Source organism: Haliotis cracherodii, unplaced genomic scaffold (genome assembly GCF_022045235.1).
Source record: "Haliotis cracherodii isolate W230 unplaced genomic scaffold, xgHalCrac1.p SCAF_17, whole genome shotgun sequence".
In the NCBI taxonomy this organism is placed as follows: Eukaryota; Metazoa; Mollusca; class Gastropoda; order Lepetellida; family Haliotidae; genus Haliotis; species Haliotis cracherodii.
The window spans coordinates 23,734,963-23,762,709 of NW_027266272.1; the positions used below are offsets into that span (position 1 = coordinate 23,734,963).

Here is a 27,747-nt window from a genome sequence, read left to right on the forward strand (position 1 = left end):
AGCATGTAAAACAATGTTGAGATGGTATTTCTGTCTATAGTTGATACTCTATATTATTATCAGAACTGGTATCTATGTCTGCTGCGGTAACATTGCCACAGACCTCAAGGTATGCTATGTTCCTTTTGTTTCTGGGGGCACGAATGGCCCAGTCGTCTAAGGCGCCACGATTCATTGTGCAGAGTTGTGTCCCTTGGGCACACCAGAACCTATTATTGTGGGTTCGAATACGGGAATCCCAATTATGTTTCTAGGTTTGTCAGCACCATACCCGTGCTAATGGGTTTCACCGAAGTGGTAAACATCTGAGACCTGCATCACTTCGGGCTTTCCTCCCACATTAAACTGACACGCCGTGAAATAACTGGAATACTGTTAAAAGTGGCGTTAAACCCAACTCACTCACTCACTCCTTCTGTTTCTATATTACAGTTTACAGGAGAAAGGATTCTACGAGAAGGCAGCAGCTCTGGCACTCTTCAACCTCCGCCTGAAGCAGTCCCTGGAAATACTCAGTCACGGAGCTAGCCGATCGCAAGGTAATGGTTGACTGGCAAAGCATCATAAATCCAAGAATTGTACTTTTTTACCCATAACTGAATTGTCAGTTTTCTTTTGTGTTTTACTGCCTTGGATATCCTGTTAAGATCTCAATCTTCTTGTGCCACACACACGGCCACACACACAAACACAAACACACACAACCACACACACCCACAGACACACATGCATGGAGGTGTTAGATCTCAATCTTCTTGTGCCACACACACGGCCACACACACAAACACAAACACGGCCACACACACAAACACAAACACACACAACCACACACACCCACAGACACACATGCATGGAGGTGCACTCGCACGCATGCATGCACACAGACACATGGAGGACACACAGACACATGGAGGACACACACACACACACACACACACACACACACACATGTAAGTGCACTAATCTTGAACATGAAGTCAAGACCCACTCCTCTCCCCTCCCCCGAGCTGAACAAGATATTGCTCCTGCTTACAATCACTGGCTTGTCTGGTCCAGACTGAATTATTTTCAGGCTGCCATGATTGACTGGAATATTGCTGAGTGAGCATAAAACAACAACCAAATAAGGGCTTTAAGTTTCATTTCCAGATATATTTATTCGCTTAAAAACATTTAATCTGTCATCAGAACCCATTGAATTGTTGTATGTTGAAATGTCAAACCACCTGTTTATGTCTCCCCAGATCACGCCAACCTGAACGCTGTTGCCATGGCGCTGGCGGGGTACTCGGACCAGAAATCGACGCTGTGGCAGAAGACGTGCAGCAGCCTGCGCGACCAGCTGGAGGACCCGTACCTCCGGGCCATGTTCGCCTTCCTGACTGGCGACCGACAGAACTACAAGGACGTGCTGGTCAGTACCTGGTGGTCCAGTGGCTGAATTGTTCACCTTGCCAGCCACCCAGGTTCAGAGCCCAATACAATGAAGACTACCGTATTTTCTTGAGTATAGTGTGCACCCATGTATAATGCGCACCCCCCTCGAGCGGATTCAGTATTTTGGAGAAAAAAAATTTGAATGTCAAGCGCAAGTCCTGTTGTCTGATATTCATATTGTGGGGATTTCACAAAGTGTGGCATCACATCCTATTTGATTTCCCTGCTTCATTTCCAGGATATTCTCGGAGAGTCGTTATGGTATTAACCTAAGTTTAGATCCATGCTCAGAATATTCTCAGTTGGAGGCAAAAGTGGCCCAGTCAGCTAAGGTGCACCAAGTCCCTGTGCAGACTTGAATTCCTAGGCGAGCCTCAAAACCTAAGAAATACATTTTTACCATTTGTTGAACAGGAATATGTGACATTTTGATTATTACTCACTATTGTAAGGGGAGATAACGCTTTTGTGTATTTTCCATTAGGGCAGAAGACCATGTTATGTTTTGTTCATCAGGGCAGATAACCCTGTTGTGATATATCCATTGTAAGGGGAGATAACTCTTTTGTGTATTGGCCATTAGGGCAGATAACCATGATGTGTTTTGTTCATCAGGGCAGATACCATGTTGTGATATATCCACAAGCTCCCCCTTCGCAGAGCTCTCTATACTATCGCTGCCACCAGTCAAAATTCCAAACTGTGATAGGTGGCCACAACCATGCTTGGAGTTGAACTCGCAACCGAATGGCCGTTATATTTACAAAAAAGTGACGACTGTCGTGACGCCGAATACACTTACCCCTGATAAATTACTTTCATTGTTATTCAATTTGAATTTCTATTTCATTAAAATGTAATTGATATAATAAGAATGTAAATGAGAAGTTGGTTGATTTTCAGTTAGTCTGCAATCTCGAACCAATCTGATTATACAAACAACAAAGTAAATTCATCTGGAAAACATGGTCAGTCGTAAACCTTTTCAAAATGAAATATGATGGCATTCCCAAAGGCATAAACAAAAGTATAAACGTTACTACATTTGGGGTTAGAGGGCAAATTTCAAGATTCTTGTAATGGCCGCGCCCACACTGGTGGCAGCGATGTTACCGAGAGTGTAAACGAAGGTGTCACGCGCTGGGAAGGAGCTTGATATATCCATTGTAAGGGGAGATAACCCTTTTGTGTTTTGTTCACCAGGAATCGGACATGGCTGTAGAGGACTTGGTAGCCTTTGCTTGCATCTACCTGCCGGACCCCCGGGTGAGTGACCAGTACAAAGTGACCACTTCCATGTTATGTCTTAGATTATACACACAGCATTTGCCCATGAGGGATTCTAGGGTAGAAAAGTACCCAGTACCTAAACTTGGAAGGGTCAACTAAAACGGAAGGGAGACATATTGTTTTTTTCTCCGTTGACGTTGGCGTTGGCATTGGCGTTCCCATCCTATTCCGAGCCATAAATTGGAACCTTCACATAGATAAGTAGGACTTGTTTCTAGTCAGTATATCTTCACACAGATAAGTAGGACTTATTTCTAGTCAGTATATCTTCACACAGATAAGTAGGACTTGTTTCTAGTAAGTATATCTTCACACAGATAAGTAGGACTTGTTTCTAGTCAGTATATCTTCACACAGATAGGTAGGACTTGTTTCTAGTCAGTATATCTTCACACAGATAGGTAGGACTTGTTTCTAGTCAGTATATCTTCACACAGATAGGTAGGACTTGTTTCTAGTCAGTATATCTTCACACAGATAAGTAGGACTTGTTTCTAGTCAGTATATCTTCACACAGATAAGTGGGACTTGTTTCTAGTCAGTATATCTTCACACAGATAGGTAGGACTTGTTTCTAGTCAGTATATCTTCACACAGATAAGTAGGACTTGTTTCTAGTCAGTATATCTTCACACAGATAAGTAGGACTTGTTTCTAGTCGGTATATCTTCACACAGATAGGTAGGACTTGTTTCTAGCCAGTATATCTTCACACAGATAGGTAGGACTTGTTTCTAGCCAGTATATCTTCACACAGATAGGTAGGACTTGTTTCTAGTCAGTATATCTTCACACAGATAAGTAGGACTTATTTCTAGTCAGTATATCTTCACACAGATAAGTAGGACTTTTTGATGACTTTATTACCTACTCATTTTCTCTGCATCTCTTCAGCTTATGTACTTCATCGACAAGCTGACCAATGATCTCAAGTCTGCTGGGAACCTGGACGGCATCATGCTCACTGGTAAGTTCTGAATCCATCCATCCATCCATCCATCCATTCATCCATCTGTAGGTACTATAGAGCAATAACAAGATGTGAGTCTGTGTGTTTGGTAGTGAGGCGGGCGGGGATGAAAATAGTAGTAGAATAATTTATAAATTAATAAATAAGGCCTCAAATTGCCTCACATTTTTTTACCGCCTTCGTCGTCTAGTGGTAGAGCGTCTGCCCAGGGTGCGGAAGGTCCGGGGTTCCATCCCCGGCCACATCATACCAAAAGATGTTAAAAGATGGTACTTGTTGTTATTCTGCCTGGCGCTCATCATTACGGGGCTAAAACAAGGACTGGTCAGCTCGGAGTCAGTACCGGTATACTGTGTCTGAGTGGAGTTTTCATGTTTAACTGTGACATGGTATCTCAGTCAGCTAGCACTATTAAATCGGCATCAGTCCAGACTAGTACAAGCAGCACCACACACACGCATGCATCCGCGTTGCTATATAAGTGCAATCGCCTTGAACATGACGTTAAACCCCATTTCACCTCACCATATTCTCACTTGACTATGCTGAGTGCACAAATATGAATCTTATGTTTTTCAGTGAAACATTCTCATACTTATGAGTATTAATTGCGTCTTTCTGTGTCTGAGTTGTCTAAGTTTCTGTCCCTGTACCATGGCAGGCATGACGGCGGAGGGCCTCGACCTTCTGGAGAACTACATTGATGCAACCAGTGATGTCCAGACGGCGGCCCTGGCTCTCGTGTGCTCCTTCCCCCATGCCATCGCACAGGACGAGCGGATACAGACGTGGATAGATAGGTGGGTAGACTCAGCAAGGATTTATACTGTGTGAATTCTGGGGCTGCCAACCGATGTTGTATGAATTGAAGTGGATTGGGCGGACAGCATGGATTTCTGCTCTCACTCACTCGCTCACTCACTCACTCACTCACCGAACCACCCACTCACTCACTCACTCACTCACTCACTCACTCAACCACCTACTCACTGATCCAACCATCCACTCACTCACTCACTCACCTACTCACTGATCCACTCACTCACTCACTCACTCACTCACTCACTCAACCACCTACTCACTGATCCAACCATCCACTCACTCACTCACTCACTCACTCAACCACCTACTCACTGATTCAACCATCCACTCACTCACTCACTCAACGACCTGCTCACTGATCCAACCATCCACTCACTCACTCACACAACCACCTACTCACTCACTCAACCACCTACTCACTGATCCAACCATCCACTCACTCACTCACTCACCTACTCACTGATCCACTCACTCACTCACTCACTCACTCACTCACTCAACCACCTACTCACTGATCCAACCATCCACTCACTCACTCACTCACTCACACAACCACCTGCTCACTGATCCAACCATCCACTCACTCACTCACACAACCACCTGCTCACTGATCCAACCATCCACTCACTCACTCACACAACCACCTGCTCACTGATCCAACCATCCACTCACTCACTCACACAGCCACCTGCTCACTGATCCAACCATCCACTCACTCACTCACTCACTCACTCAACCACCTACTCACTGATCCAACCATCCACTCACTCACTCACTCACTCACTCAACCACCTACTCACTGATCCAACCATCCACTCACTCACTCACTCACTCAACCACTACTCACTGATCCAACCATCCACTCACTCACTCACTCACTCACTCAACCACCTACTCACTGATCCAACCATCCACTCACTCAACCACTCACTCAACCACCTACTCACTGATCCAACCATCCACTCACTCACTCACTCACTCACTCACTCACTGATCCAACCATCCACTCACTCACTCACTCAACCACCTACTCACTGATCCAACCATCCACTCACTCACTCACTCACTCACTCAACCACCTACTCACTGATCCAACCATCCACTCACTCACTCACTCACTCAACCCCTACTCACTGATCCAACCATCCACTCACTCACTCACTCACTCACTCACTCAACCACCTACTCACTGATCCAACCGTCCACTCACTCAACCACTCACTCAACCACTACTCACTGATCCAACCATCCACTCACTCACTCACTCACTCACTCAACCACCTACTCACTGATCCAACCATCCACTCACTCAACCACTCACTCAACCACCTACTCACTGATCCAACCATCCACTCACTCACTCACTCACTCACTCACTCACTCACTGATCCAACCATCCACTCACTCACTCACTCACTCACTCAACCACCTACTCACTGATCCAACCATCCACTCACTCACTCACTCACTCAACCACCTACTCACTGATCCAACCATCCACTCACTCACTCACTCACTCACTCACTCAACCACCTACTCACTGATCCAACCATCCACTCACTCACTCACTCACTCAACCACTACTCACTGATCCAACCATCCACTCACTCACTCACTCACTCAACCACCTACTCACTGATCCAACCATCCACTCACTCACTCACTCACTCAACCACTACTCACTGATCCAACCATCCACTCACTCACTCACTCACTCACTCACTCACTCACTCACTCACTCAACCACCTACTCACTGATCCAACCATCCACTCACTCAACCACTCACTCAACCACCTACTCACTGATCCAACCATCCACTCACTCACTCACTCACTCAACCACCTACTCACTGATCCAACCATCCACTCACTCACTCACTCACTCACTCACTCAACCACCTACTCACTGATCCAACCATCCACTCACTCACTCACTCACTCACTCAACCACCTACTCACTGATCCAACCATCCACTCACTCACTCACCCAACCACCTACTCACTGATCCAACCATCCACTCACTCACTCACTCACTCAACCACTACTCACTGATCCAACCATCCACTCACTCACTCACTCACTCACTCAACCACCTACTCACTGATCCAACCATCCACTCACTCACTCACTCACTCAACCACTACTCACTGATCCAACCATTCACTCACTCACTCACTCACTCACTCAACCACCTACTCACTGATCCAACCATCCACTCACTCAACCACTCACTCAACCACCTACTCACTGATCCAACCATCCACTCACTCACTCACTCACTCACTCACTCACTCACTGATCCAACCATCCACTCACTCACTCACTCACTCACTCAACCACCTACTCACTGATCCAACCATCCACTCACTCACTCACTCACTCAACCACCTACTCACTGATCCAACCATCCACTCACTCACTCACTCACTCACTCACTCAACCACCTACTCACTGATCCAACCATCCACTCACTCACTCACTCACTCAACCACCTACTCACTGATCCAACCATCCACTCACTCACTCACTCACTCAACCACTACTCACTGATCCAACCATCCACTCACTCACTCACTCAACCACTCACTCACTCACTCACTAACTCAACCACTCACTCACTCAACCACTCACTCAACCACTCACTCAGACATCCACCCTTCCAATTGCACTCACTCACTCACTCGAGTTCTAGCTGCAAATGATTTTTGTTAAACAGGCATCGTTGTTTGTTTTGTTTCAGTTACCGCAAACTGCTGGACCGTTGGAGACTCTGGCATCACAGGTACACCTCCATACTAGTTATCTCTTCTTTCATGCAACAGGAAGGCACAGCTGCACCCCTTAAGTTCCAGGATTCACTGTCATGGGCATGAATCCCCCATTTAACCCGATTGTGATCCTGGGCATCTTCCAAAGGCAAGGGAGTTAACTGACTATAAAAGTCCAGTTTCCACCCATGCCGAATTAGGCTGGAATCATTGAGTTATGTTTTGGCCAGACTAACGAGTTTATGCTTAGTCCAGTCATAATCACGTAACGAAATCAATCGATTGCAGGATTTGTACAGCATGTGTACCATCAACATGCTGTCAACAGAATTTTTCAAAATCTTTTCTTGTTTTAAGTCAGGGTGCTCACATGATTTGATGCACTTGGTAGAGCTGGGACAGGTAACTCGGGTACTTGGGTCGGGTGGGTACGGAGTAGGACCCGGGTACCCACAGGACTACCCGGACCTGTGGTTGTCACGTGATATATTGTTTCATGACAAAAATTCACTATATAACAACATGGTTACATGACAATTTTAAGTCTCTAATGTTCGCATTTCTTCATGACTACGAGCATGTTCCTTCTGACTTATATATGTTTGAACAAAGCTAAAACTTCAGTCAACTTCAGTGTATGCATGACCACATCATTTTATACGTGTATCTAAATACATTCTGCCAGGGCTACTGTCAAACTATTCCCAACTGGACATTTTGTACCTATCTCTTGACACCAACAGCGGGTACCCGGGTAGGGTTGAGTAATAGGGGTGTGGGTACCCGGGCAGTAACGAGGCACCTCCATTTAATTTGAAGCAAACGCAAGTGATATGAGGTATGGATAGAAGGGACATTACTCATAATAGACACTGGTGCTTCCACAATCGATCCCAGAAATTCCAGCCTAGTTTGGCAAGGGTGGAAACTGGACTTTCACAGTAAGTAACTCCCTTGCCTCAGGAAGATGGATTCTGGGTATGTAACGTACATATGGTTGTCAGACCTGCATCACTTAAGGCTTTCCTCCCACATCAATCTGACCACACTGACATACTGTTCCACTCAATCAACTATACTTCTGTTGGTGAGGATATGGCCCAGAATAGGTACCTGATGTTTGTCTGAGAAGAAACAGTTCATCACATGATGACTTGTGTGCCTAACTGGAGTTTTCAATATGGCCACAGATCTCCCTTGCTCAAGGCAGTACAAACGAATCAGTTTTAGACAATACAACAGTACTAAACTGTACCACATATCTTCTGACAAGTACAACAGGCATGATGAGTATTGCTGACACTGCCGATTGTAACACATCTTTATTTCAATGTTCAGGTTACCTGCTGTCCGAGTTGTCGCAAGTCTCTCCCTCGCTGTGCCCTCTGTCTCACCAAGTTTGAAATATCCGTTAAAGATATATATACATTTCTGTTTGTTTCCATCTGTTACGCAGTGGAATGTGACGATCACGTGTTCTGCCTTCTGTCCTTCTAAGGACCACGATACTTGTACACGTTATATATATAAGGACTATGATATTGGTACACATTCAGTCTATAAGGACCATGAATATTGTTACTCGTTACATCTGTAAGGACAATGAATATTGTTACTCGTTACATCGATAAGGACCATGAATATTGCTACTCATTACATCTATAAGGACCATGAATATTGCTACTCGTTACATCTATAAGGACCACAAATATTGCTACTTGTTGCATCTATAAGGACCACGAATATTGGTCTACAACAATGAAAACCAAAGTGTGTGTTGCTCCATCAGATGAAAAGCCTACACTGACTATTTCAATGCATCAAGTGTAGTTCAGCAACCCATGCTTGCCGTAAAAGGCGACTATGCTTGTCGTTAGAGGCGACTAATGGGATTTTGTGGTCAGACTCGCTGACTTGGTTGATGCATGTCATCGAACTCAATTGCATTGATCGATGCTCATGATATCAATCACTGGATTGTCTGGTCCAGACTCAATTATTTACTGACCACCTTTATATAGCTGGAATATTGCTGAGTGCGGCGTTAAACAACAAACAAACAAAAATCAAGTGTAGAATCAAGTTGCAGCATGTGCAACGAATGCCACGATCTGTTTTCCGCGAAGTGTGTGGCCTTTTTGTGAATTGTTCGCATGAACCGAAACAATGTTGTTTTTTCATTACGTCTCCTAAACACCCTCCAGGGCCAAGTTTGACATCCTGTACCACAAGAGTGACCCAGGCCAGCGCATCCCGAGCCAGGTGTTTGTGGGCTGCAACTTCTGTGGGAAGTCCATCACCAGCACGTCCACCATGATCGCCCGCTCTACAGGTTACCGCACGCATGTGGGCAGAGCAGCGGCCTACAAACCCAGGGTGCGTAACAGGGCTATCGTATCCTCTGTCAATTAAGTACAGTAGAACACGGATATAACAAACTACAAGGGACCAGAGAAATCAGTTCGTTATATCCGTTGTTCGTTATACACGTTTTCGCTCGAAAACGTCCGCCATCTTGGATAAGACAAACACACAATACACGAAATTGCAGCATTGACTTGTATATGTTTAATGTTTGTTTTACAGACAAGATTACATGTACAGGTAAGATTAACACAATGCAAATGTAACAAGGTTGATTTGTCACCGCCGATTGTATTGTTTCGCCACCATTGTGTTGATTCGCCGCTGATTGCGTACAGCAATTGTCAGTGACACTGAGTGAGAATCTCAGTTCGCTGTCCACGTCACTAATTAGTGATAGATGGGCTTGTCAGTGATCAGATATCAGTTCGCTGTATCCGTTAGTTCGCTGTAGAGAGTTTGTTATATATGTAAGTTTTATATGATATTATATGGGAGATAAATCGGGGATTTTTTAACAGTTTGTTGTATCCGTTTGTTCGCTATATCCGTGTTCCTTATATCCGTGTTCTACTGTATGTTGTATAGGCTCAACTGATCGAAAGCTAGTTTATGCAGTGTTTTGTCTGCTGTTGGGCTTCTGTATTGTGTATAACCCTTCGGGATTCCGGGTTAAAATATGTCCCCAGCGACCCAGCTTGTTGTAAGAGGCGACTAAATTCATTGGGTCATCAGGTTCGTGACTTGGTTGATTGCATGTCATTGTAGCCCTTCGGCTTGGATCGTTGCTCATAGCGTCAATCACTGCATTGCTTGGTCCAGACTCGATTATTTACAGGTAGCTTGAATATAGTGGGTTATTAAAATGCAAACAAACAAGCTGTGTCATGTCACAAGACCAAAATAAACGACTAATTGCCCAGAATGGATTTTTCAATATGGCCGCTGTAGCATGTAAACAGATAACTTACACCTTCATCAGCAGAGCTGTCAGTGACGCAAGAATATCAATAGTATCTATATATTACAATGTTATACTAATGTGCCTAACTGGAGTTTTCAATATGGCCGCAGATCTCCCTTGCTCAAGGCCAGCAGTACAGACGAATCAGTTTAAAACAATACAACAGTACTAAACTGTACCATGTATCTTCTGACAAGTACAACATGCATGATGAGTAACACAACTTTATTTTAATGTTCAGGTTACCTGCTGTCCGAGTTGTCGCAAGTCTCTCCCTCGCTGTGCCCTCTGTCTCACCAATCTGGGCACAGCCTCGGGGACAGGGGTTGGCGAACTCAAGGGTCACCCAAGTAAGTACCCAGGGCACAGATATCAAGAGACACCCACACAGATTAACAGGACATTTTGTCTTATAATTAATATTCAATATTGTCAAGAAATTGTCATGTTCTCAGCATCATAACTATTTAAAGTAAGATTAAGGACATATTTTCTTAAGCCGTTAGTTTCTTAACAGGAGATTATATCTAAATGTCCCTGTGATATGTTGAATAGTATAGCATCTCAATATCCCTGTGAAAGGTTGAGTAGGATAGTATCTCGATGTCCCTTTGATGTGTTGAGTAGTATAGTATCTCAATATCCCTGTGATATGTTAATTTGTATAGTATCCCTGTGATATGTTGAGTAGTATAGTATCTCGATGTCCCTGTGATATGTTGAGTTGTATATCTCAATATCCCTGTGATATGTTGAGTAGTATAATATCTCACTATCCCTGTGTTATGTTGAGTAGTATAGTATCCCTGTGACATGTTGAGTGGTATAGTATCCCTGTGACATGTTGAGTGGTATAGTATCCCTGTGATATGTTGTGTGGTATAGTATCCCTGTGATATGTTGAGTAGTATAGTATCCTTGTGATATGTTGAGTGGTATAGTATCCCTGTGATATGTTGAGTAGTATAGTATCCCTGTGATATGTTGAGTAGTATAGTATCCCTGTGATATGTTGTGTGGTATAGTATCCCTGTGATATGTTGAGTGGTATAGTATCCTTGTGATATGTTGAGTAGTATAGTATCCCTTTGATATGTTGAGTAGTATAGTATCCCTGTGATATGTTGAGTAGTATAGTATCCCTGTGATATTTTGAGTAGTATAGTATCCCTGTGATATGTTGAGTGGTATAGTATCCCTGTGATATGTTGAGTAGTATAGTATCCCTGTGAAGGTTGAGTGGTATAGTATCCCTGTGATATGTTGAGTAGTATAGTATCCCTGTGATATGTTGTGTAGTATAGTATCCCTGTGATATGTTGAGTAGTATAGTATCCCTGTGATATGTTGAGTGGTATAGTATCCCTGTGATATGTTGTGTGGTATAGTATCCCTGTGATATGTTGTTTGGTATAGTATCCCTGTGATATGTTGAGTGGTATAGTATCCCTGATATGTTGAGTAGTATAGTATCCCTGAGATATGTTGAGTAGTATAGTATCCCTGTGATATGTTGAGTAGTATAGTATCCCTGGGATATGTTGAGTGGTATAGTATCCCTGATATGTTGAGTGGTATAGTATCCCTGATATGTTGAGTAGTATAGTATCCCTGTGATATGTTGAGTAGTATAGTATCCCTGAGATATGTTGAGTAGTATAGTATCCCTGTGATATGTTGAGTGGTATAGTATCTTCCCGTCCCATGTCAGGGATGGACAGCGAGGTCCTGGCTGTGGAATCAATGTGAGTCTGTTTGCAGGCACTGTGAAGATGTCCATGTTTGACGACTGGTTCACCTGGTGTCAGTCCTGTCGACACGGCGGCCATTCTTCTCATATACAGAATTGGTTCAAGTGAGTTCAATGTTTCATGTTTGTGTTTGGAATGAGGAGTTTATAAAAAAGTAATTCATACATTTCCAATTGCCCTTATTTTTTACTTAACCTGCATTACTCCTTAAACAACGAGCAATGTGGAAGGAAAAGACGTATTAATACACAATTGTGAGCATAATTCTAAGTTTTGTTTGTTTGTTGTTTAACGCTGCACTCAGCAATATTCCAGCTATATGACAGCGGTCTGTAAATAATCGATTCTGGAGGAGACTATCCAGTGATTGACATCATGAGCATCGATCCACGTAATTGGGATATGATGACATGCATCAACCAAGTCAGCGAGCCTGACAACCCAAGGCATAGTTGCCTCGTACAGCAAGCATGAGTTGCTGAAGACCTATTCTAAAAGTGCAATTATATAATCTTGGACAGACTGTTACACCCCATTTCACTCCACCACATATGAGTTGAAGCTCACCTGAGCAGAAACCTTTGTCCATCCATGACCTTGCATGCTTTGCACTACTTCGTCATTACATCCATTAGCATGTGTTGGAGAAGACGTGTATCGGGGTTTGTTGAATATACAAGCTGAAAGTTAAGCAAAACGAAGCCTTGTAAATTAAGACAAAGTTAATTGGCAAAATATTTACAAGAAAGAACTTAAGCATGTTCTTAATTTACGGCCACCAATCCGGTGTCGCACTGTGTCAACTCAAAATGGCTCTGTGTGCTGGAGTTACACACGCTACAAAGGCAAACACGTTCTTATTGCAAATGTAGGGATTGTGTATGCTCTTGTCATGTGCTTCAATCCGGATCACAGTATTGACGGGGTATATAAATTAGCATCAACTTTGAGACCTGTGAAGATTCCGGGTAGAATAGGTCTTCCGCAACCCATACTTGCTGTAAAAGGAGATTATGCTTGTCGTAAAAGGCGACTAACGGGATCGGGTGGTCAGGCTCGCTGACTTGGTTGATACATGTCATCGATCCCAATTGCGTGGATCGATGCTCATGATGTCAATCACTGGATTGTCTGGTCCAGCCTCAATATAGCTGGAATATAGCTGGAATATTGCTGAGTGCGGCGTTAAACAACAAACAAACAACAGCATCAACTTTGAAGGTTTCTACAGTGGGTCGCTTATGGGCGATGTTGCGCTGTAGATGGCGATAAATATGGAATGTAATATGTATGCGCAGGAATCAAATGTTCTCACTCGATTTTAATATTTTATGGGTTCTTATACTTTCAAACACTCCTTTTGACATATGATAAGGCACCTACCCTTGTAACACATGTGTCTCCTTGGGCAAGTGACTTTGTTCGAAATGTGCCTCTGTTCACCCAGTAGTGAATGGGTACCCGGTAGGATGAGATGGCAATGTGGTTGTTAACCTTCTAGCACCTAACAGGCAGCTTGGGTTGTATACTCCCCAGGGAGCTGAGAATGATTCTTGAGTGCACACTGATCCAGTGACCGGGGTAATAACAGCGCTTTGAGCATGCCCCTGAGTGGTGTGGAAATATGAGCAATATAAATAGCCTATTATTATTATTATTTTTTAATTTAATTTTTTTATTGTTGTTTTTATTATTATTATCATTATAGACCATTATGAGCTTATGTTGGAAATATTACTGAAACATTCAGCTGAGCTACAGAACCTTATTCTTTGACTCCAACTACATGCTGACTGTTTGTTGTCAGAGACCACTCAGAGTGTCCCGTGACCGACTGCAGCTGCAAATGTATGAAGATCGACTCGCTGGGCCGTGTGATGGGGAGAGAGAGTACGGCAATGGTGGTTGTGGCAGCCACGTGACATCAAAAGATACCTATATTTAAACTTACATATTATGACTGAAAACTTCATTCTCAGTCTCGTATCTACAGCTTTTGATGACATAGGAAATTGTGATTATTTTTTAAAACATTGTTTGAACTTCATGATAACTTATCTGAAACTTTTGTTGAAATGAAAATTGTGATGTGGAGAAAAATAATAACAGCCATACGCTAATTGTTTTGTTTTGATCATAGCTTGAATAAGCAAATGCATGATGATGAAGTTGAATTAAATTTCGGATGATAATGACATCTGTTTGAGGAATGATGTTGTCAGTCAAAACGATCATATATACTGAGGAACCATACCTGTCTACTGAGGGGGAGTATTCTCACAGAGTTATCTCCCTTTGACTGGCTGCATGTTTGAATGTTCAAAATCCATTTCCCAGACAATACGACTGATTTGTATGAGGAATAAGCTTGAAGCTTCAACAATAATTAAACCTATGATTGAGGGATTAAGACCTTTCTTTATGTGCTGGACATGCTCAGGTGCTCATCTCCCTTTGACCAGCTGCACGTTTGATTTATACTTCGAACATTGAATTATGTCACAAGAAATTGAGTTATTTATATCAGAAATGTGATTGACCTTCAGGATGTGTCTATATCCAGACAAGCAATACACTTCACAGAGGACCCTGTCCATCGCTGATTTCTTATGATTATAACCTACATTCACATACATCGCCAATCTTATTATATCAGATCTTAGTTCTCGTTAGTGCTCAAAAAAAATCTGAGGACATCCCATAAGGGGTCATGTCAGAACGACCTTTCAAATTCATCCAACCAATCTCAGCGTCACTTACTAGATCATGAAAGTGGTGGTTGGAATGTGTTTCTAATCATGCAACCTTGAAAAAGTTAACATGGGGTATTCCAATCTAAGTTCTGTCATAATCATCATCTTTCTCTCAGTGGGATATACATTTGAACGGAAGAGACCTTCCATTGCCCTTGGGAAGTACTGCTATACTATCTCAGCCATCTATTCCAGATTTTTGTTTTGTTCATTTTAAAATTTTGAATAAAGAACTGTCAAAATATTTTTCAAAGCAGTCTTGAATGGAAGTCACCAGTTTGAAACAATTGCTGTAAAACTTGATAAGCTGCTTTCTAATTGGCTAGTGTCAACTTGTTAGCAAATTCATTGGTTGGTAAAAGTTTGCAAAAAGTCATTCTTGACATGACCTGAAATGGGATGTCCTCAGATCATTCTATCGGTAGTGAGCACTAAGATCTGATTCTAAATAAGATTGCATGCATCAGCTGTTCTGTGTGACGCTGTTAAACTGCCCTTAGACAATTAAGCAATATGCATTCTCACATTATATCAGCATGATTTGGAAAAAGATGGAAGTTGGAAATGTAACATAATATATGTTCTTCGATGCTTGATAGTAGGGTTGCTTGTCATAAGAGGCGACTAACAGGGTCAGGTTTGCTGACTACTGTCATCGCATCCCATTTGCATAGATCAATGCTCATGATGTCAATCACTGGATTGACTGTTCCAGGCTTGGATTACTTACAGACTGTGGTTATATAGCTGGAATTATGTTGAGTATGAGTTAAACGACAAACAAATTGCAGTCAGGGTTAGTCTTCCAGGACAAAGGATATGCGATCCTACAAGTATTGGTATGATTGAGTCGTATTTATTGTAAAACTCTATTCACTTCCTTTTTGAGATGGGTTTGAATCCCAGTTCGCCCTGATTATGTGTCTAGGTTTGTCAGCACCATACCTGTGCTCGAGGTTTCAAGGAAGTGGTAAACGTCTAAGACCTCCATCACTTCTGGCTTTCGTCCACACCAAGTCGATACACCGTGATATAACTGATTTTAGCTTTAAACCCAACTCACTCGGTCATACTGAGACAGTCAATGACAGAATAAGGTTAGAATGCTTGGCATGAATATTCCCCAAAGAGTATCTCATAGCAACTATGGACAACACATGGCCTTCGATCCTTGTCAGGGGCAGTCAGGTAGCCTAGTGGTTAAAGCGTTCGCTCGTCACACCGAAGACCCCGGTTTGATTCCCAACATGGGTACAATGTGTGAAGCCCATTTCTGGTGTCCCCCGCCGATATTGCTGGAATATTGCCAAAAGCGGCGTAAAACCATACTCCCTCACTCACTCCATCGTTGTCATTACTCCAGGTCTTGAATCACATCTCACAGCTTCAAATCCTGGTTACAAGGATCCAGTCTTTTATGCTGCAAATTGCTGTGCAGAGTTGTTGCCCTTAGCTTTGCCAGGATCCACTAGCTGTGCATTTGAATCCAGGTATTGTTCCATTTATGATCCTTGGTCAGCACAATACCATGGGTTTCACAAGTAGTGTGATTGTATGCCGATACAGTTCAGGGTCAAACCCCACCCACTCACTCACCCTATACGGTCTTCAGAACATGAAAGTGATGAATGAGAGTTATTGTGTCATCTGGACAGTGCAATCATTGTGAATATATAAAACCCAAAGCTTGTATTGTATCTTGTATATAATAAACAATCTATTGTATTCCTGCGTGTCATGTTCATGTTACAATATTGGGGTTGTTGGGGAAGTCTCAGTGGCCATACTATGCTGGGAGTGCCAACCCCCATTTTCTATTCCAGATGCCAAACCTTGTTAAGTGGTATTTTGGATGCCTTAATGCGGGAAGCCATGAAATGTTTATCTGGAAAATGGATCCCAATAGTTCAAAGTTGAAATGTATTTTTTCCTTGCAAAGAGTGACAAATCAACCAAATAGCCCTAATTTTTTTGTGCATGCATGGTCATGCATTGTATGTGAAAATCCCAATCTAGTTTACATGTGGGGGCACGGGTGGCCCAGTCATCGTAAGGCGCTGCGATTCGCTGTGTAGAGTTGCGTCCCTTGGGCGTTTCTAGGTTTGTCAGCACCATACCCGTGCTCATAGGTTTCACCGCAGTGGTAGCGTCTGAGACCTGCATCACTTCGGGCTTTCCTCCCACATTGAGCTGACACGCTGTGATATAACTAGAATACTGTTGAAAGCGGCGTTAAACCCAACTCACTAATGTACCTGTACCAGCTATGTACACGAACAAGACTCAATATTTCTTAACTTGGATACCCAAACAAATTATGTGGCATGGTGGATACTTCGATGGTAGAGGTTGGCACCCAGTACCGGGTTGTTGTGAATGTCGGCAGAGATACAAGGCTCATTTACAACCACGTCAGATGAGCTCTGTTTCGCACTTGCTCACTTCAGCTGCTACAGTAAAACAGACGTGATGTGCCTCCCTTAAGATTGTTCTCTGTAGTAACAGCTGAGATATTTTGTTATGCAAGATTAATCCTCAACACACAAGGTATCCACACCAGACCTGATAATATGGCGCCACAATGGGAGTTGGAATAATTGTTTTTGGCAGTAAAGAAATTCACTCACTTACGCCACATACTTTCAAAGGGACAATCATGACGATTGTCTTGCAAACATTGTTAAGCATTAAAAAAATCCACAAGAACAGAAAAGATGTTGCATATACACTTTTAATTATTATTCACAAGATGTCGGGTACATCACTTTGACAATATATCTAATTAATCAGACTTAGAAAATAATGAATTGTTTGATAGGTATTACTCAGAAGTTGATGGATGACAAAGTAGACACAATTTATGGATAACAACTTCTTTAATACTGTTTCGGTATAGGTCCTAATACCGTCGTCAAGCAAGACAATAGTATAAGTATCTATACCGAAAGTTGCCTTTACAGTATTAAAGAAGTTGTTATCCATTAATTGTGTCTACTTTGTTGAAAATAATGCTAAGAAAATAATCATGATAACTGCCACCTATGGATGAGATGAAACTGGTGAATACCTATTCCTTGACCGTAAATATACAAGTGGCTAACCTGATTTTTAACAGCCATATTTGCAAGACTACAAGAAAGAATACATAACTTTGTATCGGGATTTGTGAAAATCAGATGCTGATATTTACAGGCATACACCAACCATCACGGAGACAAAACCCTGTTCAGAACTGATGCATATCGGCAGCTCTTGTCACAGCTTGATGTGGCACATCTGAAATGTGTCTGTCAGTTCCCTCCCTTAGGTACAGGTCAGCTAGTCTTGGCCACTCCATCATGTCCTCACACACACACACACACACGTTAGTCCATAGCTACTTGACACAGAGACTCCTCTCTGCTTCTCATTGCTTGACCCCAATCTGGTAGTGGTCAGGCAGTCTGGTCATCAATTCCACTGCCTGGTTGTACATCTGCATATCTAGTCGTGAAGGAAATAAAGTTGTCAGATATATTTTTCTGTTTACTGATGAGTTTGTTTGTTTGTTGTTTTACGTCGCACTCAGCAATATTCCAGCTATACGACGGTGGTCTGTAAATAATCGAGTCTGGGTCAGATAATCCAGTGATTTACATCATGAGCATCGATCCATGCAATTGGGATCGATGACATGCATCAACCAAGTCAGCCAGCCTGACCGCCCGATCCCGGTAGTTGTCTCTTACAACAAGTATTGTCGCTTTCACGGCAAGCATGGGTTGCTGAAGACCTATTCTATCCCGGATCAGTAGGGTTTGACGTTTTCAGTTATTTCATGTGGGAGCAAAGTTTGTATCACTTTGGTGAAAAACATGAGCATGGACAAGATGCTGACAAACCAAGAAACAATCAGGTGAATCAAGGATTGGAACCAACAATCACAGGTTCCTGGCATACCTAAGGGACACAACACATGGTATCTCAGTTACCTTGCACTATAAATCAGCATCAGTCTGGACAAAAAGCATCAAAACTCTTTATGGAGTGTATAATGTGCACCCTCTTCTACCCAGCTGTGTTTTTGGGAAAAAAAGTGTGCACGGTGGTATAAGCAGCTCCCCCCCCTCCCCCCAACACACACATGCATGCACGCACGCCGCTATATAAGTGTAACTATCTTGGACGCAACGTTAAACCCAATTTCACCTCTCCTATGAGCATTTTCTAGAAAGTATATCCTCTAATCATCCAACCCAAATTTGTATTGATTTGGCCACCCACATTTTGGTATAGCATATAATGCATATCACGCCGGGGAAGCATAGGAGAGCAAGTTACATGATAACATAGCACAACCAGCGGCTGACCTACCAAAAGTATTCGATGCTTGTTCAGGAAACAGAACATAGTGGTCACACACGATGCCGGAGCCTCGCTCATCAACCTTGCCATGGATCTCTGTCAACCCTGCCACGTACTCTGTCAGCTGAAACACGAACATTTACAATGATTGGGTGAGTTTGGTTTTACACCGCTTTTAGCAATATTCCAGCAATATCACGGCAGGGAACACCAGAAATGGGCTCCACACATTGTACCCATGTTGGGAATGGAACCCAGGCTTTCGGCGTGGCGAGCGAACACTTTAACCACTTGGCTACGCGGCTGCCGCATTTACAATGAAGTATTGCCAAAGTCAAGGTGAAATGTCGCTGAGTGAGTGAGTGACCAGTATTTCCGTCCTGTCACAGCATGTCAGTGTAATAAGGAAATGAGTTTGATTTTACGCCGCTTTTAGCAATATCCCAGCAATATCATGGCAGGGGACACCAGAAATGGGCTTCACACATAGTACCCATGTCGTGAATCGAATCCAGGTCTTTGGCGAGACAACTAACGCTTTAACCACTAGGCTACCTGATTGTCCCTGGATATTGCTGTGAGCGCCATTAAACAACAGAGTTATGTATGTTTTTCAGACACCCATTGTTTCCGTTTATAATGTTACTGTTTGAGAAATGTGCAAAAGGAAATCCTTAAGTTCTACGTGATTACCTACCACTTTAGTGAAACCCACTAGCATGGTGCAGACAGACCAAGGATTCAAACCCACAATCATCGGATTCTGGCCGGCCCAAGGGATACAACTGTGCACAGCAAATTGTGGCATCACAGACGACTGGGCCACCAGTTCACCTCAAATGTCATTAAATAGACCAGTGTTTAGCTGAAGTAAGGTAGGACTGCCAGATAAATCCCACTGAGTCCCATGTTCACTTACAGGTTCCTGCATGGTGATTTTAATTTCCTTTCCGTCTCCAGTAGCCAGCGTCAGTCCAAGGCCGCTGCTGTCCACCTGCAATAACGAAATAAACTGTCCACTGTGAATGTGAGTATGTTTTACAATGTTTCCTTAAGAAATAAACGACAAGTGGGGTTTGATTATTTCTTAAATGAAATATCAACATTACATGCAGCCTCTTTAAGGATGTTAGTAAAAAGTACACGCTTTAAAAATATTTACCCATATTTAAATAATGATGACTCCCTGAATAAAATCTGACCCGTGGCAATGTCGGACAAGTCCAGCGGTCGCACTATACCGCAGTAATTGAGAGAGTATTGTTTTACGACGCTTTTCGCAATATTCCAGCAACAACCCAGAAATGGGCTTCACACATTGTACCCATGTGGGCAATTGAACCCGGGTCTTTGGCGTGACGAGCGAACACTTTAACCAATAGGCTACCCCACCGCCCCTCGTGGTAATTGAGCTGATGGTAGCACTCAGGCTGCGCCCGGTAAACTGCATTGTTTCCAGGGAGTAATGCACTCTACCTGGCGCACTTTTTCAGATCCAGTTAGCGCTGCAGGGACTCAAATGCGGTTCTTGGCTAATTAATGTGCTACAGCAGGGTAAATGAGTGGATGGTAGTGCTCGGGCTGTGCCTGGTCTACTGCATTGTTGCCCTTGCATTTGCTGCAGGATTTAGATCATGTTGTATCACGATGTTATATAGACCTAAATCTAAATTGCTATTTTCGTTTTGGATTACAAAATTTCACATTTTGTGGAAACTTTTAACGAACTCTTTTGGGTTATGAAATTACCGCAGCCCCTGTTCAACAATCATTTTCAATACAACTCAACCCTGGCGACTAACATTTAATTATCATTGGCCAATTACTGACAAAACGTTTTCATACACATTATTTATATAGGGGTGCAGGCTAACATGGCACCTCAGCAAAATGTCACCGATTTCTCTGGCGAAAACGGCACCGCATTTGGCGAAAACACCTCTTTTTTTAATAACGATAACAACGATTTCTGTAGTAATATATATGGTTTATTTACATGTTACTTGATGCATTTACATGTCATACCTAGAAACAGACTGCCCGAGTCAGGTGGAACAGACATCCACGGATGCGGGCTTCTGGAAGGGCTTTACTGATTGCTTTCCAGGGAAACAGTTTTATTTGAATCAAGTTGGGGACAAGTGATACTTGTACAAATATTTGCCACCCCCCCCCCCCCCCCCCCCCCCCCATGTAAAAAAAAAGTTAACTACGGCCTAGCCAAGGTTAAAAAAAATAAGATGCCGTTATCGCTTGAGTCGAGGTGCCGTTTTCGCCAATCGGTGCCGTTTTCGCCAATCGGTGCCGTTTTCGCCAATCGGTGCCGTTTTCGCTATAACCCATTATATAGGGCCTACTGACGTATTCAGCCTATTTCTGGATCTGGAGCTACTTACATTTTTGGCCATTCCTAGGGCGCACACCTGTCTTCCTTGGTAAGAAGACAAGAGCGATGCATTTACTCTTGGGCGAGAAAATTCGTTGTCCATGTCTGCTTTATAAAAGTGAGACGTTCCCAAGAACACAACAATCTGCAAACTTCGCGGGAAATTCTTCAGCGGAAGCTGCTGATTTCACTTCCGGCTCCATCATAGTATATTCAGAATAACATATCTCAAGTTTCGGTTCAGTACATAAAGAAGTTTGTCAATCAAATTCATTTTTAATCTTACTCAGTACATAATACAAAATACGAGGAAAAGTTGTAAAAAAATAAATATTATATGGCGTTAGATATGAATGTTCAGTTAAATTTATATACATCCAAATTTACTTTAGAATTTGTTTTATGAATGATAGTATATACAAGTACCTGTCATCGCCCTTGTGTTGTATTTCGAGGTATAAGCACTACATCATGATTCATATTACATGGTAGACGCCGATTGAGTCAGCTTCTTATTCTGCCAGATGCCCAACATCGTTCAGACATTTAATAGTGACATATTTGCAAGAAAAGACCTAATCTGCGTGTGTCAGCCCATCTTCGAAACAGAAAGTAAGTTTGAATATCAAAAACATTAACGTCATACGTCAACCAGCTTGTCAGATCATTGATACTACATACGATATGTTAGGTTAGGTTAGGTCCATGGTTAGATTTAAAAAAACGAACGAACACATGGATGTAATGAAACAAGTGTGTAAACTGGTAATACATGTAGAACGCTGGCAGCAATCTATGTTATGTCAATAAATGCTCCTGATATTTAGGCCTACGTATCAAGAATTCTCTTAATTCTTTATCTTAATTCATAAATTATTTTGTGACCCCAAAAGGCCCTTTTGAATGTAAACATTTACCTTTGTCATTTTTGTGGATGACAGAAAATGATTTATTAATGGCTAATGGCAGTCCCAACAGTTGAATGTCAATTTATAGTGAATGTCAGGTGTCATGAAATATTTTTGTTTTTAAAAAGACATGTTCGTGCTAAAAAGACTAGACAGAGCCAGTGACTGAGGGAGAGAGTGAAGACAGGTTCCAGATGTTTACCACTTTCAGTGAATTAAATGGATCGATGGTATTCATAATTATGGTAGAATGGAGAATTAAATGGATCAGTGGTATTCATAATTATGGTAGAATGGAGAATTAAATGGATCAATGGTATTCATAATTATGGTAGAATGGAGAATTAAATGGATCAATGGTATTCATAATTATGGTAGAATGGAGAATTAAATGGATCAATGGTATTCATAATTATGGTAGAATGGAGATATGATACACTGCAGGATGATATGGGTTGTCAGAAATCAGAAAGCTGCTTTCTCAAACTTTATTGTGGTTTTGATGAGAAAGATGATGAGCCCCTAACTGTTGTTTGGAATACCCTGTTATAACCTTTTTGAGGTTGCATGGTTAGAAAAAAAACATTCCGACTGTCACTTTCCCGATCTGGTAAGCGATGCTCTGAACTAAGATCTGATTTTAATGAGATTGCCTCCCACATTAACATGATCAAGCTGACATCCTGTGTTATAACTGAAATACTGTTATAAGTGGCGTTAAACCAAACTCACTCTCCTATCATTGATTGTCTGCTTCTGCTACAGGTACCTGGTGCTAGATGTGAGCCACACAGAGGAGTCAATGTTGCAGTCAGTGTTCAGCAGGTTAAAGTTGCTACCCCAAAGTCAGACTAAGGATGTTACCCGTTATCCCCCTGATGGTAACCATGACGATCGTGAAGAAGATGGGTTCTTGATGATTGGTGAAACTGCTAGTGATCGTACCACTGTCACTCATCAACAGTATGTTGATCAGCACAGAATGTATTCACCTCCGGACTACGCACAGGTAGGATATAGCTTTATCAGGTTGAGAAATATTATGACAGAAATTGCCCCTGGATATTTTCAAAACCATTGCTTTAAGAGGGATGGTATTATAACATTTACTGTAATATAAGTTTTAGGCATGTTTAGAATTTGTTTGATTATGAACTCAAAGGTAACCTTGGTAACACTTTTTATGAAACTGATTCCTTTGTCATCATGTTTGTATACATGAAAAATGAGGCCAATAAAAAGTCAATACCAAAGTCACCAATGTTTTTATTTTGCTGAATGCACAACATCTTTGTCCTGTGTATCCTAGAAAATCAGGTTAATTAATGTTCATTAAAAAAGAGAAAACAAAATGCTACCTGACAACATCTAGAACGTCCTTTTCCACATGTTTTTTTTGTCAAAAACATGAAAGTGTATAAGCGAAGGGTTCTTGTCATATCAACAACAAAAATTTAAATCAATATTTCTAAGTTTTCCCCAAATTTGAAATTTAGTATTTCATCCCTTGATCAGTTTAAGATTGCAAATGTATAGTTTAAGGCCTAAGGACCAATTATTTAATGGTCTGTTTAACTGACTACTTTTTTTTCAGACACAAATGGAGCAACCTCCCGGCTACCAAGGTGCAATGACAACAGGTGTAGTGGGAATGAACATGCAGTTGTCTCCCCTTGATATGTCTTCCAACAACAACCACATGTTGCCTCTGGCCGACATCCCGTTCCAACTGGCACCACATCTGTCTTTATTGCAGAGACTGGACTCGCTGGACAACCGGCTTGGGTTACAGACGTCCACATTAGATTTGTCCAAATATGATTATGACTTTAGCTATGAGTTGAAATACTTGCAGGAATTTGGGTAGTGGTATTTTTTGAGTGAGGGCAAAGAGAATCAATCCAGTCTGAGATTACTGCGACAATAATGACAGAGTTACTCCCCTTTGTTCAAGGATTTATACGAGAGGTGCATGTGACAGTGTGGGTTTAAATACTATTTGTCGCAAGTCTCGTACCCCAGTGCAATATTTCAAGGGAGACAGTATTTGACACATTGTACACTCAGGGTGAATAGATAGACCCAATGGTTAGGCACTTACAAATACTCCATCTTAACTAGTTTTGTGGAGACAAGAGTCTCAGTTGTATATGGTGCTGCAATTTGCTGTGCAGAGTTGCATACCTTAGGCGTGCCAGAAACCTATGATTGTTTTTTAATATCCCAGATTCTCCCTAATAATGGTTCTTGGTTTGTCAGCACTTAGTATATATTCAGAAAATATTTGAATATCAGGGCTGATCAGTGTTTGAAATAAATATAAAACCCAACAAGACAGCCTGGCAGGTAGCTCATAATTGTTGCCTGCCCATCTTCCAAGTTACCTGCCCGCATTCAGACATTTTTTTATTTTGTTAAATCAAAAAAAAAAATGTTGAGACAAATCACATCTTGATTCAGTTGAAACAATGCAAAACAATCACTTAAGAATCTACGAGAAGTTGAATACATAAGTACTGGTAGTCTTAAAATTATCTGCCAGAACGTCGGGCAGGTTTCAGGAAAATATCATGCAGCCCGACAGAAAAGTTACCAACAATGGTTACTGGACACTGACAAGCAAACTCACTCACTCACCGTCAGGGAGGTTTCAGGAAAATGTCATGCAGCCCAACAGAAAAGTTACCAACAATGGTTACTGGACACTGACAAGCAAACTCACTCACTCACCATCGGGCAGGTTTCAGGAAAATGTCATGCAGCCCGACAGAAAAGTTACCAACAATGGTTACTGGACACTGACAAGCAAACTCACTCCCTCACCGTCAGGGAGGTTTCAGGAAAATATCATGCAGCCCAACAGAAAAGTTACCAACAATGGTTACTGGACACTGACAAGCAAACTCACTCACCGTCAGGGAGGTTTCAGGAAAATATGCAGCCCAACAGAAAAGTTACCAACAATGGTTACTGGACACTGACAAGCAAACTCACTCACTCACCATCGGGCAGGTTTCAGGAAAATATCATGCAGCCCGACAGAAAAGTTACCAACAATGGTTACTGGACACTGACAAGCAAACTCACTCACTCACCGTCAGGGAGGTTTCAGGAAAATGTCATGCAGCCCAACAGAAAAGTTACCAACAATGGTTACTGGACACTGACAAGCAAACTCACTCACTCACCGTCAGGGAGGTTTCAGGAAAATATCATGCAGCCCGACAGAAAAGTTACCAACAATGGTTACTGGACACTGGCAAGCAAACTCACTCACTCACCATCGGGCAGGTTTCAGGAAAATGTCATGCAGCCCAACAGAAAAGTTACCAACAATGGTCACTGGATACTGACAAGCAAACTCACTCCCTCACCGTCGGGCAGGTTTCAGGAAAATATCATGCAGCCCGACAGAAAAGTTACCAACAATGGTCACTGGACACTGACAAGCAAACTCACTCACTCACCGTCGGTCAGGTTTCAGAAAAAATGTCATGCAGCCCAACAGAAAAGTTACCAACTATGGTCATGATGGTTACTGGACACTGACAAGCAAACTCACTCACTCACCATCGGGAAGGTTTCAGGAAAATGTCATGCATATATGTCTGATATATTAATGGGATGTCTTTAGATCTTTGTTTAGCGGTAGCGAGAACTAAGGTCTGATTTTAATCGGAATCCTAGATTTGCCCCAGTTATAATCCTTGACTTGATCTTGGAGGCCTCTCCAACGTGGTCAGTTTCTATGAAAGTGCTGTGAAAAACAATTTGTCTGCTTTGTGACCATGCTTGTCGTAAGAGGCAACTAATGGGATCGGATGGTCAGGTTCGCTGACTTGGTTGGATGTCATTGTATCCCAATTGCATAGATCGATGCTCATGATGTCAATCATTGGATTTAAGTGAAGATGCCATGTCACTAAAAAATACCAGGTTGTGTACAGTATCCATAACAACATAACAGCAAAGCCTTTTACAGGTGTAGACACCTCATATCAAACTAATGTGCAGCTCATTTTGGACGAGTGGGTTTTGAAACTAGATTTTGGCATAAAACAAGGTGTCTCTCTAAATTTTAACTAGCCTCGTACTAAGAGACTAGTGTCTATGTCTATCCCTGTTTATTACTTTGCATTTCGCACCCTTGATTAGGTCCATTTCTAAGAGGCAGAAAACAGATATGTGAATGTTTCGCTGACTTGTACCAAGAATTTAGAAGCCTACTAGCGGATTGGCTGATTAGAAAGATCATGTGACACAAGGAATTGTGAGAACTTCATGCAGGGATGCATTTGAATGAGATTGTTGTTTGAGTTTGCTTAAGTTTTTACCTTGAGTATATGTATTATTTCACCAAACATTAAGATAACTGAAGTCTCTTGAAGTCAATACTATACTACTCAAAAGAAGTTAAGGAACACCCGATTATTTCATATTACTATAGTTCATCTATCATGGCATGACAAATTAACGATAGTAAAATGAAAGCAACAGGTTTTCCTTAACATCTTTTGAGTAGTATATATGGATTGTGTAGTGTCTAAAATGATGACTTGTTTTAAATCTTTTAAACAGCCCTTTCGTGTGTTGTGGTTTGCTACATACATGTTTTGTTTTTATAAACATATTAAAGTTTTAATAAAACTGCTTCGTCTTTCTTTCTTTTTTTTATCTCCGATTAACCGTAATTGTGTGAAATGGACTGGCGGAGTACTTGTCTTTTCAGTATTCTGAGTTGGTCAAGAAAGCCTTGTTGTTAAAGTGGTCACTTGTGATGCCTAACATCTGGGTTTGATTCCTCTCATGGATACAGTGTGTGGAGGCCTGGCATTTTCAGACCCTGTACTTCTTCCTACACATCTTTATACATCCATCTCCCCCACAGTCTGGTACACATCCATTTGACCCCCCAGTCTGGTACACATCCATTTGACCCCACAGTCTGGTACCCATCCTTTTCACCCCACAGTCTGGTATATGTCCATC

The 27,747-nt window shown here is 42.1% G+C and overlaps 3 protein-coding genes across 3 annotated transcripts in view; 2 read left to right on the forward strand and 1 right to left on the reverse strand.

Annotated features, from left to right (window-relative positions):
• The window catches only part of LOC139464976 (GATOR2 complex protein MIOS-like), a 41,294-nt gene extending 25,541 nt beyond the window's left edge, over positions 1–15,753 (forward strand). The window contains exons 19-28 of the mRNA XM_071246619.1: positions 433–539; positions 1,245–1,414; positions 2,641–2,703; positions 3,622–3,694; positions 4,359–4,497; positions 7,261–7,302; positions 9,493–9,664; positions 10,858–10,966; positions 12,378–12,471; positions 14,175–15,753. Of these exons, the coding sequence (XP_071102720.1) occupies positions 433–539; positions 1,245–1,414; positions 2,641–2,703; positions 3,622–3,694; positions 4,359–4,497; positions 7,261–7,302; positions 9,493–9,664; positions 10,858–10,966; positions 12,378–12,471; positions 14,175–14,289 (1,084 nt within the window). The 3' untranslated portion in view covers positions 14,290–15,753. The remainder of the gene's footprint in view (positions 1–432; positions 540–1,244; positions 1,415–2,640; positions 2,704–3,621; positions 3,695–4,358; positions 4,498–7,260; positions 7,303–9,492; positions 9,665–10,857; positions 10,967–12,377; positions 12,472–14,174) is intronic.
• Positions 15,754–17,845: 2,092 nt separating this feature from the next.
• On the reverse strand, positions 17,846–22,029 carry LOC139464541 (replication protein A 14 kDa subunit-like). Its single transcript, XM_071246063.1, has 4 exons — positions 21,861–22,029; positions 20,384–20,458; positions 19,474–19,588; positions 17,846–18,603 (listed from the first exon to the last, which is right to left on the reverse strand). The coding sequence occupies exons 1-4, from the start codon at positions 21,951–21,953 to the stop codon at positions 18,527–18,529; spliced, it is 360 nt and encodes a 119-aa protein (XP_071102164.1). The 5' UTR covers positions 21,954–22,029; the 3' UTR covers positions 17,846–18,526.
• A 1,077-nt stretch (positions 22,030–23,106) lies between these two features.
• LOC139464710 (uncharacterized) lies at positions 23,107–27,418 on the forward strand. The gene is made up of 3 exons (XM_071246227.1): positions 23,107–23,117; positions 23,524–23,767; positions 24,353–27,418. The coding sequence occupies exons 1-3, from the start codon at positions 23,107–23,109 to the stop codon at positions 24,623–24,625; spliced, it is 528 nt and encodes a 175-aa protein (XP_071102328.1). The 3' UTR covers positions 24,626–27,418.
• The last annotated feature ends 329 nt before the right edge of the window (positions 27,419–27,747 follow it).